Source organism: Clarias gariepinus, chromosome 10 (genome assembly GCF_024256425.1).
Source record: "Clarias gariepinus isolate MV-2021 ecotype Netherlands chromosome 10, CGAR_prim_01v2, whole genome shotgun sequence".
NCBI lineage: Eukaryota > Metazoa > Chordata > Actinopteri > Siluriformes > Clariidae > Clarias > Clarias gariepinus.
The window spans coordinates 30,189,673-30,211,085 of NC_071109.1; the positions used below are offsets into that span (position 1 = coordinate 30,189,673).

General features: G+C 37.9%; 1 protein-coding gene across 1 annotated transcript in view; it reads left to right on the top strand.

Moving 5' to 3' along the window:
• Positions 1 to 21,413, top strand: part of far1 (fatty acyl CoA reductase 1) — a 34,004-nt gene that overhangs the window by 5,538 nt on the left and 7,053 nt on the right. Inside the window, exons 2-10 of the mRNA XM_053505919.1 lie at positions 5,506 to 5,720; positions 7,016 to 7,191; positions 7,795 to 7,974; positions 8,486 to 8,663; positions 8,749 to 8,793; positions 9,839 to 9,966; positions 10,295 to 10,362; positions 14,895 to 15,066; positions 20,404 to 20,533. Of these exons, the coding sequence (XP_053361894.1) occupies positions 5,532 to 5,720; positions 7,016 to 7,191; positions 7,795 to 7,974; positions 8,486 to 8,663; positions 8,749 to 8,793; positions 9,839 to 9,966; positions 10,295 to 10,362; positions 14,895 to 15,066; positions 20,404 to 20,533 (1,266 nt within the window). The 5' untranslated portion in view covers positions 5,506 to 5,531. The remainder of the gene's footprint in view (positions 1 to 5,505; positions 5,721 to 7,015; positions 7,192 to 7,794; positions 7,975 to 8,485; positions 8,664 to 8,748; positions 8,794 to 9,838; positions 9,967 to 10,294; positions 10,363 to 14,894; positions 15,067 to 20,403; positions 20,534 to 21,413) is intronic.

Sequence of the window (21,413 nt, forward strand, 5' to 3'; positions counted from 1 at the left end):
GTTATATGTAGAAAAATTCCCCTTTTTTGAATAATCTATAGTAAGTTAGTTTTCATTTAGAATTTAGGATGTTTAAACTTTAGGTGACCTGTACAGGTGATGTTATTGTTTTACAATTTCAAATACTTTACGTTAGAGCTGCAACAACGCGTCGCGACGCAGGGAAATTTGATTATTTAAAAAAAACTTCAGTTAAGCGTGGAGCGGAGTGAACACACTCGATCTCGCGCACTGATGACAGCAGAGTTCGGCGCCTCACAGACGGGGCAGAGAAAGGATACATGGCGGAGGCTGCTCGGTCCTAGTGCGCATCTCTTACTGGTATAATCAACATCCGTGCACGTGGTGACCATGTGTGCGCATAAAACATATTTTATTGTGTGTCTGTATGCGTGTGTCTACAGCGCGTGTGTAAAGCAAAAGCAAGTCTGTGTGTGTGTGTGTGCGCGCGCGTCATTGGACACCGTGCCTCACACACACAGACCCCTCCTACTTTTACCTTCACAGACACACGAACACACACTCTTTCTCTCTGCTCTACACAGAAACACTTCTCGTCGTGTTTCTTTTCAAAGGTAAAGTGCAGGTTAATTTGTTTTATTTTTACTTTACAGCAGTGATACCGTTAGTGTGTTTTTAAAACCTAAATTTGTTTTTTGAATGTTTTGGAATACAAGCCGCTTCCGGAACAAATTATGCTTGTAATCCAAGGCTCCACTATGTCTATTTGGCAGATGTAAAGCATACATGTCTATGTTTTTTGTGTTAGTCTATTTTTATTTTATTTTATTATTATAATAACAGCTCAAGGAGCAACATGTTAGTGCACTTTTTAAAGATTTTTGTTCTGTTTTTGAATAAAGGGTTGGAAATGAATGCGTTTCTTGTTTTTCGTTTTATTAGATTAATCGGGAAAAAAAATCAACAGATTAATCGATTAGTAAAATAATCGTTAGTCGCAGCCCTATTTTACGTACAAAATATTAACAGCGAAGCAGATCACTTACTTGCAGTCAATCAGTTTTAAATTATTTTAAAATACGCTTAAAGGTTTAATAAAAAGTCAGACGTCGCCCGTTTGTGGGCGTGAGCCCAAGCGTGCAAAACGGGTCGTGTTCTTTGGATGGAAGGGGCTTACTCGATCAACCTGTCAATCACAGAGACACTAGCCAATCACAGGCATCTCTAAGCTCGTCTGTATGGAAGAGGGTGAATAAATCTGTAAAGCATCTTCTTCGTGCAGGCAGTAATATTTACAAGCAGCATTTATTTAAGTGCAGTGTTTCAGGGATAATCAGGTTGAAGAATGAAGCTCTACAAGGTTAATTCTGAACGTTTAGATTTTTAATTTTTTTACCCAGGTACAGTTTCACCTTAGGTAATGATCGAACTGACTTAAAGGCATAGTTTGGATTTTTCTTTCTTCAAGTCGGTCTTAAAATAAAATTGAGGTGCACACAAGTTTTTTTTTTTTGTTTGTTTTATAGGTCCAAAGTTTCCTTACAAGTTTCCTTGCTCTACACTTTTAGGACCTGGGCTTGTGTTGTGTTTAAGTGTTGTGTATGTGTGTGTGTTAAACATCAATGCACACACACCCTAGTGCTCCTGCATGCACCTTCACGCTGCATGTGCCCTGGGGTCCAGCCTGACGCAGGACCAACCGCCGGTGTTGTTGCAGTAATAACACACTCACTGCTGCGTCAACTAAGAGCAAGCTGCAAAAGCAGCACATTTCCAGTCGGCTTCCAGAACCAGAATTACCCACAACGCCTCTTGTGCAGACTGGACCTGGAAGAAGTTTGTCAAAAAAATAATAATAATAATAATAATTAATAAAAAATAAAATAAATCTGATGTTATAGGTGATCAATTCAGCGTTCAAATCGGGACTTGTGATTGAGCAGAACAAACACAGTTATGGGAGTTATATGAGAAAAAAAGTAGCTTTATTTCTCTATATAATCTTTTGTACACCAGAGCCCAGATCGGACCGCCTGTCTAATTCACACTCCGGTCTCCCAGAAACTCCCAGAAACAAGTGAAAATGTTCTTGAAGCGAGGTCAATAACTGGGAGTTTTTAAAGGGGGTTTTTACCCTCATAACTTTTGTTCTGTTACTTTGTAAAAACAAATGATTTTAACTCTCCGCGTAGTTCTCAACGACAGTGTACACACTGACTTCTTGTGGCGTTGGTCACAGCACTGGCCCTTCTTCTAACAGACTTTGTGTGTGTGTTGTAGCTGACCCAAATACGTTTCAAGTGTGGAGAGATTAGATTATATTGTTTTTAGCTCATGGACATGCAATTGTTTTTATTTTTTAACCCTTGTAGTAATAAATTTATCCGGTAGATAGATAGAGACAGGGAGAGAGTTAACAGAAGAATGTATACACACTTCAGGAAAAAAAAAATAGTATGATGTATATCACATTAATATAATAATAATAATATTATTAATAATAATTTAACATGATTTATAGTGGATTTTTGAGTTTAGCATATATTGAAAACATATATCCTAATAAGAAAAATTCATATTTGTAAGTTTATTCAATTGGAGATTTGATTTGGGCTTATTTTTGGTTCATTAAAAAATTTCTCGCCAGATTTCTGTAATGCTATTTTTAATCTAGAATCTTGATTCTCACTGACAATGGAGAAAATTTGTTCTATAGTGTTGCATAACTTGATTTAAAAAATGTAAACTTTTAAACACCCTGTCTTTTTCTTTAAACTGAGCGAATTAGTTTCAAATCCACTTATTACATAAGTCCTAAACACAGCAGGTGCTAACTAGTCAAAAATGACGTATAAAGCGTATAAATTGTGTAGGGACATTACACTGAAAAACTTTTAAGCATAATATGTCCTACGATTAAAAATGCTAAGCTGAAGGATGTGCAACAAAACAAACAAACAAAAAAACTCTTATGCAAATACTGTATTTGAGCTTCGTCCCAGATCTCTAGCCGAGGCGCGAACGATAAGTAAATTGTAATGTAGTTTATTGACTCAGGGAGCATGACAGTCACACAGAAACAAGGCAAGGTCTTATGGAAAAACTGCATTTCTATTGAGAAAATTGAAGGAAAGAAATGGAGTTTAGGAGAATGAATAAAGAAAGGGAATAAAAAAAAATTTAAGGTTGTGCCAACTGAACTCAAAGCCTCCCTTTTAAAGCCAGAGGTCCTTAACTAATAATTTCACGGTAGCCGTGCTAGGTTTAGCCCCTTCACGCACCTGTTAAAGTAGAGGCTGCATGCCAAAAGCTCCCATGAGCTAAAAAGATTGGGCGGACACGCATCACAGGAGAATCTGTGATATTTATGTATAATTATATTGTATTTACTGTACAATTACAGTTTTAACAGCCGAGTCAGAAGAGATCGTCATGTGGGAGCAAGTTGTTTGAAAGAAAACTCCACCCTCAAACGCTAAAACTCAGAACGCAGTGAATATATATACGACATAGCTGCGCTGTAAGAGTTCTGGGCAAGAAAAAAAATGTGCAGCAAGGATAAGTTGGTAAAACTGTTCTGGTGCGTTACTCTAAAATGTGCAATGTACTCTATGGTAAATTATACCATAAACCAAAAAAAACAAGCAAATAAAAAAAACTTTAATTGCCCACTCATGAGCCAGTGTAAAAAAATAAAATAAAATGTACAGCGCCACCTGTTGAGTTTTGATATCGGGAAGTGCACGGAATGACGGTCTGAGGTCGTGTTGATTAAGTAGATTTCAATCACACACTCGTAAGCGCGTATAAAAATAATTGTACGCCATCTGTTAAATTTTGAGATGAACAAATTTATATATAGATTCGTTTTTCTTTTTTAATATTTTTAAATATGATATAAGCGTCGCTTTCCATTTAAAAACAGACATACAAAACTTCCCCAAAAAACATCAAGACGTGACCTATTATTCATCTTACGTTAGAACAACAATTCTCTCTTTTTTTTTTTTTTTTATATCTCCAATGTACAGACACACCTACTTAACTGTTTTATTATATGTATAGATTTTTTTGTTTGCATTTGTGGTTAGAGTTTCAAAAAATTTAATAAAATAAAAAAATGCAGTATTAATTCTTATAAAATCATTACACTAAACGAATCGTGATAGAAATCGAATCGGAATAGAGATATGGGCTGGAAACCTGCGACCGAATAAATAACTAACTGACTGATGATGCATTTCCTTGAGCCTTTAATATTTAGAACAAGTTGTCTTTCCTGTAGACTCTTAACTCTCGCAACTCTCCTTAGAAACGTGAACCAAACCCACACTGACCTGGCGCCTGAGGAACTTTTACCCAATCAAATATTTAACTGGCTTTAGAGCACGTAACAGCTCCTTCCTTGCACAAACTCCTCGTACCGGTTTTTTAGAATCGCCACGGGGCAGAAGGGTCTCGCTTTACCTGCCAAGCATGCAGCAGGCTGATTGTTCTTACTCAGAACTCTGTAGGACGTCAACTCCTTGTAGTTACATCCAGGCTTCATGCAGATTAGTTTTGTTGAATTTTATCGAAGCGGCCAGGGTTTGGTATCAGAATATCACAAGGAAGAAGAAGAAAGAAAAAAAAAGGGAATTACAAAGAGCATAGTGAAGTAAATGATGAGTTATGTTGCTCAACTTTAAAAATATTGTTTTTAACTACAAAACGATAGGAACAGTATGAACAGTGTATTGAAACTTTTTTTAATATGAATTTACACACTTGGACTGTTGTAGGGATACTGTACTTCTACGGGTCACAATCATTTACTAACGTATTAGCTTAATGTGTTTGGCTACAATTTAACTATAAAATAAAATGATAATGTGATTATTATGGTATGCCTTGATGTGACGACGAAGAGTTGAAGATGGCTGGGCTTGTAACATCTCGTCACTGCGTGCGTGAACTAATGAATGAACCCCGTATCGCAGTGGATCGTGAAGAAACCTATACATCGACGAAAATAAAGACAGATGTTTTATTAGTTTTTATTTTTTCTTAAACTACATTTTAGTCTCGTCTTTTTTCGTCAACAATATTTTGTCACTGTTCATGGATATCCGTGGCGTCTCGTCCTAGTCACAGAAAAAAGGGTCGTCAACTAATATTTTTCGTCAACATTTTCATTGACGAAATCAACACTAATTGAGTGTGTCATTTAATAACGTATTAAATAATACTAATCCAAACCAACTTTAGAAATAAAATACGTTCATAATGATTTTGTCGGAAAAATGGTTAAAGTAAAAGGATGGGCTTTCACAATTTAAGTATCATCACACTGATTCCAATATATATGAACTTGTGGTTGAATATATATTAAATTGATCACATCTTTTATGTCGTACTATGAGGTAATAGTATATTATTCCATTAACCAGATCATCATTAGGTGGATGTATGTGGGCGGAGACACGGTAACCCCTAGTGGTCTTATGGCACTGTATGTGTGTGTACATAGATATATAATTTTTTTCTCCTGTGACTTTCCCTCAGGTAAAGTCAGACTGCAGAGACTCAGGATGGTCACCATTCCAGAATACTACACGGGGAAGAACGTGCTGATCACCGGCGCCACAGGGTTTATGGGAAAGGTGCTGCTGGAGAAGCTGCTGCGCTCCTGCCCCGGCGTCAGAGCGGCCTACGTGCTCGTGCGACCCAAAGCGGGTCAATCTCCGAAAACGCGCGTCGCTGACATGATCAACTGCAGAGTGAGTTCAGGGTTGCCTGAGAGTGCTGCTTTGTAAAAAAAAAAATATAAATAAATACTGGTGGTACGTTTTTCTGCATTGCGGTTAATAAAAGATATTTCATTTTCTTAAATTTAATCATTTAATTTAGTCTAAAAAAATTATAAAAAAATAAAAATAATAATAACTACACAGGTACATATTTTGAAGAAAATCTCTGAGTAGTGCTTGCCATGGCAAAACCGGGCCTTTTATAACGACAGTCTACAGAATCCTTTGCTAAGGTGCTCTAGGGCGTGGCTTGACAGCCTCACAATCATCCTGAGAGACTGGTTGGTTGCCTGAGTAAAATAAGCCCACCCCCATGTCTCTACGACGACGGGATCCACAGTTGGGTTCAGTTTTAAAACGTTCCTATGGAAGTTATCATAACAGGGAATGCAACTGTGAGCACTCGTCAAAGTCAATAGGGCACATTTGGGCACCTCTTGCGCCTCAGGGGTACAACTTATACCCTCTTGCGGGGTATATGTTCTGACACATCTTGCAAATGTGGTGAACTTTATATGTCTACAAAACTCATATATATATATATATATATATATATATATATATATTATATATATTTTGTTCTTATTTGTACATTATATTTTTATTCTTATTTTATCTTAGGTAGCACAGTATATTTTTACTTTTACTAGTTAATTTCATTTTCCTGCAATATTTCTTTTACTGCAATATGTCTTTATTTTTACTTGTACAGTATATTTTACCAGTTAACTTTATTTTCTACCGTATTACCTTTTATTTATATTTATTCTTATGTTTAAGTTTTTATTTTAAGGTCACTGGTAGTCGAAAAAGCATTTCACTGCATATCGTACTGTGTATGGCTGTGTATGTGACAAATAAAAATTTGAATTTGATATTTTCTATTTGTATTGTGATTATGTAAGTATCAGGAATTTATAAATATATATTAATCTTAATCGGACTTTGTTATAATTCCAAACAAGTTTATCAAATAATTTGCTCATAGCACACAGGATGCTGAGCCATGGAAATAGTTTTCCAGAGTTTTCAGGATTTAAAAAAAAACATTTTTTAGTAATTTATTTAAAAAATATGTTTTGGAGTCAGTATGGTGATACATGAATTACCAAACAAAAGAATTGCGATTTATTACTGAATCTGAATTTTCGCCCCATCTCTGAATGGCCTGAATCAACTCGTTATGCTACTGTTGTCAGAATTGTGCATCTATATGTCATCAGAGTTGTCCATGTAATTCTTTCACTTTTGTATCGCTGCTTCAGCTTTTTGACAAATTAAGAGAAGAGCAGCCAGGGTTTGCGGAGAAGATCGTGCCGGTAAACAGTGACCTGACGCAACCAGAGTTGAACCTCAGCAAAGAGGACCAGGACATGCTGAAAGAGCGCATCGACGTCGTCTTCCACTGTGCTGCCACTATCCGCTTCAACGAGCCGCTTAAGTAGGCATTATATTTATAAATATAAACACCTGGTGCAAGATTTTTAATGTAGTGATTACCGATGGCAACATATTAAAAAAGCTTCATATTTGATAATAATTTAAATGTTTTTTCTAAATCCACCAATCTGAATATTTATCTTGATTTGATATTAATCTTAATTTTGTTAATAATTTCTTAATCTTGATTTTGTTATAATTCCAAACAAGTTTAGCAAATAATTTGCTCATAGCACACAGGATGCTGTGCCATGGAAATAGTTTTCCAGAGTTTTCCGGATAAAAAAAAAAAATCTTTAGTAATTTTTTTAAAATATATATTTTGGAGTCAGTATGGTGATACATGAATTGCCAAACAAAAGAATTGCAATACATTACTGCCGGTGATGCTAACCCGAAAAGAAACTATTTACCAAAGGATTGTAAAAGCAAAAAAAATCTGACTCTCTTTTAGTCTTCATTATTCCACGTACTTTTAAACAGCCTGCACCTGCAGGCAGATCAAGTCAAAACATTCGCTCAGGTCCTGTTGTGTGCGTGATCATTCAGTTTGCTTGATGTGATATGTTTAGTACCCACATCTTCGTATACACTTGTCCATCAGGGATGCCATGCAGCTGAACGTTCTGGCCACACAGAAGATGCTGAGTCTGGCCCGCGGGATGAAGCACTTAGAGGTGTTCATTCACATCTCCACGGCATACGCCAACTGCGACCGCGAGCTCATCGAGGAGCTCGTCTACCCGCCACCTGTCGACTACAGGAAATTAATCGACACGCTGGAGTAAGTATTATCAAATGAGCATGTCATCACTGTAGCCTTGTATACCACAGAGCTGTCGAATTCCTGATCCCGATCGGTCGGAAAGTGTCTGGTTGTGTTCCATAACAGGAGCGCTGACTCTGTAGATCCAGCTGGAAAGTTTTCCAGCCCAGGAAATGCTTAAGGACAGATAGGTTCATGGTTTCTAAGTAACTTAACAATGTTATTCATGTATATGTTTGTCTATTTGGTTGAGAAGATTAAAGTTGGTGGATAAATGGTTTGTTCCTGTTATAATGTAAAACGATTACCAGAATAAGCATGTTTTGATGATATTCAGCAACATTAAATATAACTATAAATTGATAAAAGTTATTGAAAGGGGCATTGTTAAAGAAATAATAATTTTAGCTTTGGCGAACATAACATTTTTGTGTTATAGCCTAATGTTAAACATTTACTATATAGTATAAGAACATGTCGGTAGTATGGGACGTTACCTGAAGCCTCGTTGTGTCACGTTTATGTGCAGGTGGATGGACGATAAACTGGTCAGTATGATGACCCCTAGGCTTCTCGGTGAGCGACCCAACACGTACACATTCACCAAAGCCCTGGCCGAGTACCTGGTGCAGCAGGAGTGCGGGAACCTCAACGTGGCTATCGTCCGCCCTTCTATAGTAGGAGCTAGCTGGAAAGAGCCCTTCCCTGTAAACATCTCTCATTACTAGTGTAATATTGTCTCATCGCTGGTATGATGTTGCATTTTGATTCACCAACTGTCTTCTACACCAGGGCTGGATAGACAATTTCAATGGGCCAAGTGGAATATTCATTGCTGTAAGTGCATCTTTGTCATCATTGTTATCACCTATCGTTTCAACCATCAGTATTATTGCCGACATTATCAACATCGTTATCTTCCCATTATCATAATCATGTGCTTTACTTTCCTTATTGTCTACATCATCATCACTGTCACCTTTGCTATCATCACTACCATCATTATCATCATGATTGCTGCCATCACTCTCATCACCATCATTACAATTAATTTTTTCATCATCACAATCATCATCACCAACATCGCAACCATTATCACCATGTTATCCTCCCATAATCCTAATGAGATTGACTTCATTTATTGCAGACATTGTCATCACTGTCTTTACTATCACAATTATCACTATTAAAATAATCAGTCACCTTCGCCATCATTACTACCATCATCGTCATCACTGTCATTACCATCACTATTATCAACCACTTTATCATCATAATCGTCATCGTCATCATCGAAATCACCATCAAGATCATCTTTATCCTTCCATGACCATAATCATGAGCTTTACTTTCATGTTCATCGTCAGAATCATTGCCATCACTATCTTAATCGTCATTGCCGTCGCCACCTTTATACTCATGATCTTTGGGCTCAGTATCACCACTATCGTTATCATCAACATCATCATCACTGTCATTATCATTACCATCATTACTATCATTAATCCAATTTTTTATCGTCATCACCGACATCGTTGCCATCATATTTCACATCAGCATTTGTAAGAATCATCGTTGTCGTCATGATCATTAATTTAATCATTCTCCTTAACAAAATCATGAATATTGCTTTCTCCGTCATCACCATCATAATGATCTTCTTCACCCTCATCCTTATTAAGGACATCATTGTGTCATCACCGTCCATGGCCATTAACATCATCACAACCATCACCATAACTTACCACTTATTATTGCCACCACATGCAGTTCGTCTATCATCATTATCATTGTTAGTATAAACTTTATTTTAAAAAATCCCTCTGCTATGACATATGTTTGCATTATTGGTATCATGGTGAAGCTTTTATGTTTTAAACAGGCAGGGAAAGGCATCTTGCGCACCATGAGAGCCTCAAACAGCGCTGTGGCTGACCTGGTGCCAGTCGACGTGGTCATAAACGCGACTCTGGCTGCTGCGTGGCATTCAGGCTCGCAGGGACACACAAGGTCAGTGTGACGACAGCTCACATAAATCATACAGAGGTCAAACAGACTCTAGGTGCGCAGCCAAGATGTTTGCAATTCCATCTTTTTCACGCTTGCTTCAAATATCAGTATGTGTATTCTATGTATACAGCACTAGACAGCGATTAGAACAAGAAACGTTTCAAACATTTAGCTGACTGAAGTAGGTCATGGGAAATTATTTGTTTTAACACATCATTTTTGTGTGTATTAAAGAAATATGATCAGTATTTAAAGAACGATATTCATGCAGACAGTACTACTAACTAACTGTAACCCTGTTTGACAAATTTTTTTCTTTTGGTTGCAGGCCAAAAAGTTTGTTGGTGTACAACTGCACAACCGGCTCAATCAATCCTTTTCACTGGGGCGAAGTCGGTATGAAGCATTCTTTTTTGTTTTTGAAACAATGTCCTACAATAAGTCACATTTCCATGCTAGAAGACAGAATAATTTTGTGGCTGGTGGTGATATTACAAGTGAGGCTATAAATACACAAACACGCTTAAAGTCTGATAAAAAGGTGCATTTATAATTTCATTTCGGACCCCCCACCCCCAAAGTGTTTCAAGACGATAATTCTATTGGGTTCTTGTCTTGTTTTCACAGGATAGCAAGTTTTCAAAGCAGAACAAGTAGTCTGTCTACTTTTAGTTCCTCCTGCAAAGTAATTTTAAGAAAAGAAAAAAAAAACTGTCTAGTGATCGTGTGTGTGTCATACTCACACTCATCCCTGATAGATCACATGATTCTACATAGTGAACTAAAAAGAAATCAGCCACACAGCCAGTGTTGCCAGATTAAGCATTGATTTTTATAAATTTTCTAAACTTGTGTACATAGTAGAGTAAGGAATTTTTGGGAGGGTTTAAGATGAGATTTACACGTTTTTACATTTTATATGCTAATTTGAAATAAAACCTGGGAAGCACTCTAGTCTAGTACTCTAGCCAGTCAATCACCATGACATTAATAGACAGACATACGTCGTTGTTGATGGTTTTTTTGAAGGATTGAAGGGAGGCTCCCATGCCATGCCGACACTCTCGTCCAGTAGGTAGTGTTTTTGCGTTGTTGTATGAGGGGCGGTCATAAAAGGGGCGCATTATCATATAAAAGAAAGGGAGAATATTTGCCCAAATTATGTCTCCGGAAATCAGTACGTTCATGAACATTACCTTTTCTTTATAAAAACCTGCGGTATAGTTCTACACAATGGCACTAAAGGGGGAACACAAATGCTGCACCCGGGTTGAAAAATTTAAGTGCGCCGCCTTCTTCACGACAACACGCCGGCCCATTCAGGAAACTCATGAAACGGTGAAACTTACTTGAGGTATGAAATTCTGCCTCATCCCCATCCTACTTCACCAGTTCATCCATTTTTTGAAGAAGTGTGTCACCTTAGGTGGAGGATACAGTATTTAGGGAATAAGCTCATGACCAAACTTTGTTTTCATTGTTATTTTTTCTTAGCAATAATAACTGTTTTATGACCGCCCCCCCTTGTACGTTTTTCATCGTACCGCTGTTGATTTCATAACTTTGGCTGCCTGCTGCTGTGCAAAGATATTACGCATGGTACAGCAAATCTGTTGAATATTTTTAGTTTTGTGTGCATTTTGGAGAGTCCTAAAAAAAACACCAGCTAAATTTGGCAACACTGGGCCCCAGCCCTTCGTAATACTCTTACTTGATTCCACAAAACTCCAAACATTTATAAATAGTTGTTGATCTGGTGATCTTTTGAATTCCAAAAAACAAAACCTTATATTGTTGTCTTATTACTGGTAGCCTATTTACACCAGCTTAACCAGTCTGATTTCTGATTACTCCAGTTCACTGCATCAGACATTCTTTATTTGAATAAATTCTTTATTGAAACGTTTCTCCTGTTCCTCTGAACCAGTTTATAAATAGATATGCATTCTGGATTTCAGAGCTCAGAGAGCTAAAGTGTGTCCCCAGGGAGCCATTAACATCCGGGGTCATTTAAAAACGCTGTCAACTACATGCAAGTTAGCTGTCTATACGGTGGAAAGAACCACTGCAGTAATTGCTGCAAGTCTGACGCTCAGATTTAAGTGTTGTTGGAGTAATAACATCTTAGTTTTTACTGTATATGTAGGTTGCGTGGAGTTGGAAATCTAGATTCCCATAGATCAGCGAGAAATAAGAAGACCCTTGCATTTATAAAAGAACTTAAAAACCCACATGGTGTATGTTAGAAAGGTATCTAAAATACAGGTAGTCCCTGACTCACAAACATTTGAGTTACAAATTTTTTGCAGATACGAATGGACCACGGTTTTGCTTCCAGTTTAATCACTGAAGTGGCTCACGCTACTGTACCAAAAAAGGGCACTGCAGTGCACCAGATACCAATATTTACAATTATATACAATATTTTCAGTTTCTAAGTGAATGTATAAAATGTCTTAAGTCCAGGATATTGTATGTTTCTGTGTGGGAGTGCAGGAGAAATGAATAGGCCTTATCAGTTTCATCAAATCAGTCCGGGAGCACGATGATAGAAAATGGCTGTCTTGTGAATCTGTCCTGATGGTGAATAATCCTAATTTTGTAAAAACTAAAAAAAAAAAAAAAGTTCAGAGTGGAAAACAGCTCAGAGACGACACTTACTTTTCTAATGTGAGGTTAATTTCCTTAAGTTTTTCGCCACATGATGATGATGTTGGTATGCTTTACATTGTATATTCGGGTCAAAGGCGTACAAGACTCACTTAAGAACAAATCTGACTTACGAACATAGGACTTACCAACAACGGAACTTCTTGGTAAGTCGGGGACTACCTGTAGTTAAGAAGCTAAAATCACAAATCTGTCAAATTACACACATCAAGAGTGACCAGAAGTTTAGCCCTCCCCCAAATACATTTTGAGAAAACAAACACACATCCTTATCTGCTTATTTGCTAGGCAGATTACTGGCTAATGACACAAATGCCCTATTAGTTATTGCATTTAATAATTTATTGTTATTGCATTTAAGCACCACCAGTCTGAACAGGCCATAGCATGCAAGCCAAGTCTTCACTTCACCCTAAAAACATTACTAATTAGAGGTTGTTTTTTTTATTTACCCCAAAACATTTCCTACATTTAAAGCTGTTTTTGTTTAAGTTAGAGGGGTGTTCAAGTCAAACCGGGACTTTTGATTGTACAGAAAACAGTTATGTGCTCCCTAAAAGTTCACAGGGACATCTGGGCTCTGAACCACCTCAGCCGGGATCATCATTCACAGACAGACAGGCCTCTAGTTATACTGCGAAAATAAGGGTCGCTGTACAGTGCTTAAAGGATGAATGATGAATGAGGAAAACGAAAGAGAACAAAGAGTAGAAGAGGTGACTGTTGTGGAGCAGGAAGTATAATAGTAAAAGTGAGGTGAGAAGGGCATTGAAGAGGATGAAGAGTGGAAAGGCTGTTGGTCCTGATGACATACCTATGGAGGTATGGAAGTGCTTAGGAGAGGTGGCAGTGGAGTTTCTAACTAGTTTGTTTAACAAGATCTTGGAGAGTGAGAGGATTCCAGAAGAATGGAGAAGTGTATTGGTGCCGATTTTTAAGAACAAGGGAGATGTGCAGAGCTGTGGCAATTACAGAGGCATAAAGCTAATGAGCCATACAATGAAGCTGTTGGAAAGAGTAGTGGAAGCTATGTTAAGGGCAGAGGTGAGCATTTGTGAGCAGCAATATGGTTTCATGCCTAGAAAGAGTACATCAGATGCAGTATTTGCTTTGAGAATGCTGGTGAAAAAGTACAGAGAAGGTAATAAAGAGTTGCATTGTGTCTTTGTAGATTTAGAGAAGGCGAACGAGCTGTGGTGTTGTATGAGGAAGTCTGCAGTGGCAGAGAAGTATGTATGAGAGCTGTAAGACAGTGGTGAGATGTGCTGTAGGTGTGACAGAAGAGTTCAAGGTGGAGGTGGGTCTGCATCAAGGATCGGCTCTAAGCCCCCTCTGTTTGTTCTGGTGATGGACAGGATGACAGATGAGGTTAGACAGGAGTCTCCATGGACTATGATGTTTGCAGATGACATTGTGCTTTGTAGCGAGAGCAGGGAACAGGTGAAAGAAAATTTGAAGAGGTGGAGGTATGCTCTGGAAAGCAGAGGAATGAAGGTTAGCCGCAGTTAGATGGAATATGTGTGTAAATGAGAGGAACCCAAGAGGAGTGGTGAGGATACAGGGAGCAGAGGTAAAGAAGGTGAGTTCATCAGAGGGACAACCCATGTTAGATGTTTTGGAGATAAAGTCAGAGAGACCAGGTGGTTTGGACATGTTCAGAGAAGAGATTGTGAATATATCGGTAGAAGGATGCTGAGGTTGGAACTGCCAGGCAGGAGGTCTAAAGGAAGACCAAAGAAGAGATTTATAGATGCAATAAGAGAGGACATGAAGTTAGTTGGTGTGAGAGAAGAGGATGCAGAGGATAGGGTTAGATGGACGCAGATGATTCGCTGTGGCGACTCCTGTATGGAAAGACAAAGAAGAAAAAGTCACCTTGCAGTGCTTAAAGGCTTCTGTTAAATGTCAACCGGATTTACACCTTTATTCACCAGAAATTTCATCTTGAGTTGCGGGTTGACTTCAACGCCCCTCATATTTCCCGATTTCTTTTTGTTTGTTTGTTTTTTTGTTTGTTTTTTTGTAATCTATCGCATGACTAATGTAAATGAGCATGAAGTATTATAGCAAGCTCGCAGAGAAGCTGTTGAACAGCGTTTCCTTCTGTGAGCCCCCAAGCATTGTCGATTGAACCGATATATCGGTCAGTAACGACAAGTTGTATGTATGTTTTTTTTCTTTTTTTTCTTTTTTTTCTTTTAAGGATCATTTCCTGCTGTGCAAATTCACCCAATTGAATCCCCACTTTTGTTTCTTAGAACACCATGTTATATCCACTTTCAAGAGGAACCCCCTCGAGCAAGCTTTCAGGCGGCCCAATGTTAATCTCACATCCAATCATCTAATCAATCAGTACTGGATTGCTGTGAGCCACAAGGCGCCAGCATTCCTCTATGATCTCTTCCTCAGGATAACGGGACGGGAGCCCAGGTAAATCGCTTCCCTCGTCCGTCCCGATCATTCCTCCCCTTGTGCTCAGTCTAAACCCATGTGACATTACCCACTGCAGAACCTGGGAGAATGCATAAGCCAGACCGTGCCTGCTGGGTTCTGCACTCTCTCTCTTTCTCTCCTTTCCTCACTCTGTCTCTTACTCTATCAATCTCTCTCTGCCTGTCCCATCCTACCGCTCGAGGACCCGTTTAAAACGTTGTCCTGTTTCTGTGTGTCTATGCGTATGTATGCCTCCCTGCAGAATACTGTATTAATATGACGTTCAAGACGAACCCGTTAGAGCAGGCATTCAGGCGGCCCAATGTTAACCTGCGTTCTAACCCATTTACCAATCAGTACTGGACGACGGTGAGCCACACCATCCCGGCTCTGCTCTACGATGCCTACCTTTGGCTCACGGGGCAGAAGCCTAGGTAAGGTCCTCAAAGCCACGCCCTTTGGACCTACACCACCTCTTTTCCACCTGATGGCTTCTTGCATGGTGTGCGTGGCATGATTTTTCCAGCCGCTGGGAGTCAATGAACATCTGGGTTTTTCAGGTTTTTGGTTCAGTCTCATTGAATCGAAGTAGTGGTTGCAGGTCAAGGTGACTGGTGTGATGGCGTAAAGATGTTTTACTCAAAACGACACAGTGTTGACCCTCATGGTGCTGGAGTCGGTTTTGGTTTTAGCAGCCAACCTGTTAAGTTTGGGATCACTTGCAATTTTTTTTGTTTTATTTTCTACATTCTACAACAATACTGGGGATTTCAAAATTATGAAATAACACAGGGAATTATGTAACAACAACAGTTGTAATTTTAAGACATGAAGGTCAGACATGAAGTTTTGCCTGCAAAGGTTTCAGATGAGGTGGTTTGGGCATCCAGTAAGGGATGTCAACAGGGTGCCTCCCTAGGGAGGTGTTCTTGGCCTTGTCAAGCTGGAAGGAAGTCACGGGGCAGACCAGAGACTAGATGGGGAGTTAATATTTTTACAATGGCCTGGGAATGTCTCAGGATCCCCTAGTCAGTTAGCTTAAGCAGCTGGGTAAAGGAAGTTTGGGGTTTCCTGCTGGAACTGCTTCCCCTCGACCAGGTTTTGGATAAGCGGTTGAGGATGGATGGATAGATGAAAGGATGGATGGAGGCATGAAAGTCTGTTCTGGAATAGTTCTTGCAGGAACAGTATTTTCAAGTGCATTTGCAAAACCCATCAAGCACAATGATGAAACTGGATCTCAAGAAGACCTTCTCAGGAAAGCAAGATCAAAACTTACCTCTGCTGCAGAGGAGAAGTTTATTTACAGTTACCAGCACCAAAGATCAGCCGTTATGAAGGCTTTACAGAGCATAAGTAGTTAATGCATCTCAACATCAACTATTCAAAGGAGATTATTGCATATTTCAAATGCCTTTAGCATTTCCTTACAATGGGGAAAGAAATAAAAATTATGGAAGACCATGGAGTTAGAAAGTGATCCCGATCTTTTAAGTGGTATTGTACCTTTTTGCCACTTCACATAATTTTCCACTGGACAAAGATAAATCTTTAGGAGGGTTTGGCTCCAAAACCTAAAATATTTAGGAGTCAGAGCTAAACCATTTCCAGAATGTTCCCATGAGAACTCTTGTAGCCATGCTGATTTAAATTGGAATCGTAGATACAAGCTCCGGCTTAATACCAACTGAGTCCAACTTGGATGAATTTAGAACTTTTACAGGTAGACTTGGGTTTCTATATCGATTTTATCCAATGTAGATATGGCTGAGTAACTTTGGCTAGCCAACCACCTAAGATAGCTCACATCAATCTCCTTAGTTAGCGCTGCACAGGGCGAGTTTTAAAAGGAAATAAAGGGGAAACAGGAAATATTTAACATTAAATGAATACTTTTCACTCCTTTGAAAAAAACTACAAAAATGAAATGTTAAATTTATCTGTTGTTTTGCGAGTTAATGATCACTGGCTGCTTACTAGCGCATGCATCCAAGGACATACACTGGAAGGAGGGTTGTGGGAGTACCAAACAAACATTATCATCACTCCTGGAATGTCTCTTATCCAATCAGATTGCTCAGTTCGACCTAACTGTTGTATAAAGCTGTTTATTAAAAGAATAGCAGATACTGTCTAAACACTGACTTGTTTTAAATGTGTGGCTTCTTAATTCAAGGTTTGAAGATTTCCAATGCTGCAACAGTGATTAGTGTAAATGCTGGTGATTATTTCCAACTTGAGTTTAGTGATTCTTAGCTTTAGATTGATTTAGCCTCCAGCACCATGTTAAGTGGGTAAAGCTTTTATCAGACAAGTGGTAAAAGAATAAATTCTACAAACATCTCACCAGTTGCCTTGACTTCACACTACTATAAATCCTTACGGTTTTTAAATTGAAAGCACATGGGTCGAGAATGTTTGGTGAGCCATGTCAAGTTTTCACAAATGACATTTCAGTCAACTCTCTGAGCTTACATCAGGTAAAAACGCACCAGATACCAAACAGTCCCGCCAGCCCGTGATTAGAGAACCATTATTACTCAAACTTCACCATACATTAGAATCACCCTTAGTCATAATGAGCGTAAAGGTTTTCAAAAAGATAAACAAGCTTATACTTCTTCTCTTCACCACGTATGGCGTATGTTTGGAATCAGGAACAAACTGTTTTGTTAATCCTTTATAATAATGACTGTAGCTATGATTGACATTGGATTTTGTTTGGTTTGGAAAACATCTGATTTAAGCTCAAAGAGTTCCCAAAGACTTTTTTTTTATTTTTTGTAAAATTAATGCTTTATTCCTTCGAAGAGAATGGATGTCTCTTTGTCTCCTCATTCTCGTATCATGATGTATGTTTGTCATGCATGTTGTTTGTCATTATTGTATGTCTTAAAGAGAACCTGGGTAGAGTAATGTTCACTTTAGTTGATAATACAGCTTTATTAACTGAGTTATTTCTTCTACTGCACAGTATATAATAGCACTATAAAACATCATGCAACCTTTCTTTTCATTTTCCCAATTGTAGTGTGTGTTTCACCACCACTGGAGCTGTGAGGCTAATGTAGCTACGTAGCAAGGAACTGTAGTTTGAGTTATATCTTACATAGGCAGAAGTCTTGAGCCCCTTCTCATTTCTTCATATTTTGCTTCCAAAGAGACCTTTTTATATTTTAGTCTTAAAGAGCAGTTCTCCAGACTTCCTGAAGGACATTTTTTTGTCTCTCATTTTCAGTCCAGAACCTGTATCTGAGTATTTTCGGAGGAATTTTTGTAAAGCCACACACTGACCTGTGAATCATTCAAGCAAAAAAAAAAAAAAAAAAAAACATCCACTGTAAGTCATGAACCAGTGAGAAACAGGTGCAGATGATGACAGATGATCAGGCTGGTGATTAGTATACTGGTAGTGCTGAATGCTGAGGGGTTGGAGCAGACGGGAGGGCGAATGAGGTCACTGCTGGGGGTGTTACATAAACAACCAATTTTTTAATTGTATCTTCAGGCACTTTGCAGCCTGTCGCAGTAAAAAAAAAAATTAGTTTCTTTAGTTTAATCTACATCATTTAAGATGAAATAACAGGGGCTCAATACCTTTGCATGGGACTTTTATTATTATGTTTGTCTTATGTGTAACGTAATTTGGCCCCTATAAATGTAAGAAATCATGAACATATATTAACTGAATCATGTTCAAAATATTTTTATTGACTGTTTAACCCTAGTTTTGTAAGGAGCCATTTTAATGAACACTGGGTAAAACAGTCAGTCTATGTATTATGTGACGCAATCTTGCTCAAGGCCAAAACACAGTATTGGTGCTGATTGCATTAATTTTTTTTTTACATTTTACGTATTAAACAGAAAATGCGTGCACGCCAAAAAAGCTACTTCTGAAGTTTTTTGCAACATGAAACTGACCGATCTTGTGTTCCTAAAAATTTCAGTCCTTTTGGAGAGATTATTTTATACTGTATGTGCCCTGAAAATGGCCTTTTTTCAGCGTTATATTGTCTCGCTTTAAACATAACTTCAAATGCAAATTATTTATATTTAATTATATTTACGAATTAAATACAAAAATTCATGTGCGCTCCTAAAAGCATATGACCTGTAAAAATTGTTGCTTAAATTAAATCATTTTGCGCAAAATTAAGGACCCCCCCCCCCCCCAAAAAAAAATAAAAAATCTGTAGTGTTCGTAATCGTGTCAAACTCATGTTGTAATATCTTACCAATTTTGCATTTTTACACTTATAATACACTTTTTCAGGTTTGTGTCTTTTCATGTGAAATCTAAATAAGCCAAGTTTTATCTAAATGACAGTTAAGACCGTTAAAAGATTTAAATTAAAAAAAATTTAAAAAAGAAGTAACTGACACAATGGACATATAAGGGCACGGCATTGTATTTTGCAAATGTGTTTCTTTTTATCTGATTAAAAATATAAATGTGTATGTAAATTAAAAAAAAATTTAAATAACGAGGCATGGATCAGGAAATAAGAAGCATTAAGTGTTATGAAAAATGGTGTTATATTATCCTATCTGAAAATTCATTTTTTCACCTCAGGTGAGACACTTTAGCACCGATACCATGTTTTGGCCGGAAATAAGTGGAATTTTCCGTATACTACAATTGCTTAGAACAAGTTTAAATTTCACTTTTAATAAGAAGCAATACGATAAAACGTACTTGGACATGTGCAAAAATAAAATGTATTGCATTTAAGGAAACCTGTATGGCCCAGAGATAAACAGTATATATAGTTTTAAAGCCTCAACGTGAATGGCTCTTGAACCTCAACTACAAATGGGATGAATGAAAGATGGCGCATATGTTTAAAAGCTCAATCATTTCTATTCCTTCTTCCAAACCCAGGTTCTTTGCGAGACACACACACACTTTGTCTGATTGTCCCATCAACAGTCCAATTACTGTACCTCCTCAATCAGTATGATGCTCTGGAAATGATTCACTTTGATTTGATTCCTCCTCTCGAGTAAATCAGCTTCTCGATCACTTGATGACTGAAAGAATTTTCAACTGATCATGAACTCTTGAACGCAGCGCTTTGAAATGGATTTGGTGAGAAATGTGAGCGTCTTTTTTTCTAGTGTGTTTAAAAAAAAAAAACACAGGCCACTGAGGTGACGTGTCATTCGGCCAGGCCATTTCAAAATGCAAAATGCTGCGTTATTGATGGCACTTGGTGTAGGTCAGTTCGCATAAATGACACTCTTTGTGACATTAGGCATGTGTGTGTGACTATGTGTGTGGGGGGGAAGAACCTCCGCTCGTCCTCTAAAACCGTTTCCCTGGTGATACAGGATGATGAAGACGATCACGCGCCTTCACAAGGCCATGATGGTGCTGGAGTACTTCACCAGCCACTCGTGGGTGTGGAACACAGACAACGTCACCATGCTCATAAACCAGCTCGGGCCTGAGGACAGGAAGGTATATACACACACACACACACACACGTGTATATATATTTATATATGAATATGTGCAGAATTAACCGGAGGATTGATTCAATCGGCTGCGCATGACATATTTTGTTTATATGTGTGTGTGCGCGTTTTCGTACAGTGTGTTATTGTGTGACTGAATGTCTGTGGTGAATGAGCTCTGAATGGAGGCTTTGTGCACACACAGCCAAGGCACCATGCTTGAAATTCCATGAAGTAGTGTGTGTGTGTGTGTCTGTTTTTTGGACGGTTTGTGGACTGCAGTATTGTATCTATTTACATAAAGGGCTTTAAAATGACTCTCAATTTTATTTTATTTTTTTAAGCAGCTAAAAATCCTTACTGATTGATTAAAGCTTAAAGAAGTGATTGCTCGAATCTGATTGGTCAGAAAGTTTTAATACAGCTTTGTATTCCAGCGGCTTGTAAAAATAATGTAATGCAAATCACAAACAGGTTTTTATTAATATGATGATAATACCATGATCTTGGAACTTCATTATTAATCTGATGGGAATCTTTTATATCCTTTTTTTTTTTTGTTACACACACACAGACACACACAGTATGATATGTAGTGAAATGCTTTTTCAACCGCCTATGACCTGAATAATAATAATAATAAATACATATAATGGAATTTTTAAATAAAGAATAACAAATAATATGCAATAAGAATATAATAATACAATAGGAATATGAAATAGGAATTTAATAAAAATTATACAACATAGAAAACTTTGCTGTAAATTGACACTATGTACAAGTAATAAAAATAGAATTGAAATGGAAAGGTAATGTCCAGTCATGAGCAGAACAGTGTGCAGAGTTTAAGGTGGGCAAAATGTAGCCCATGTGAATGTACA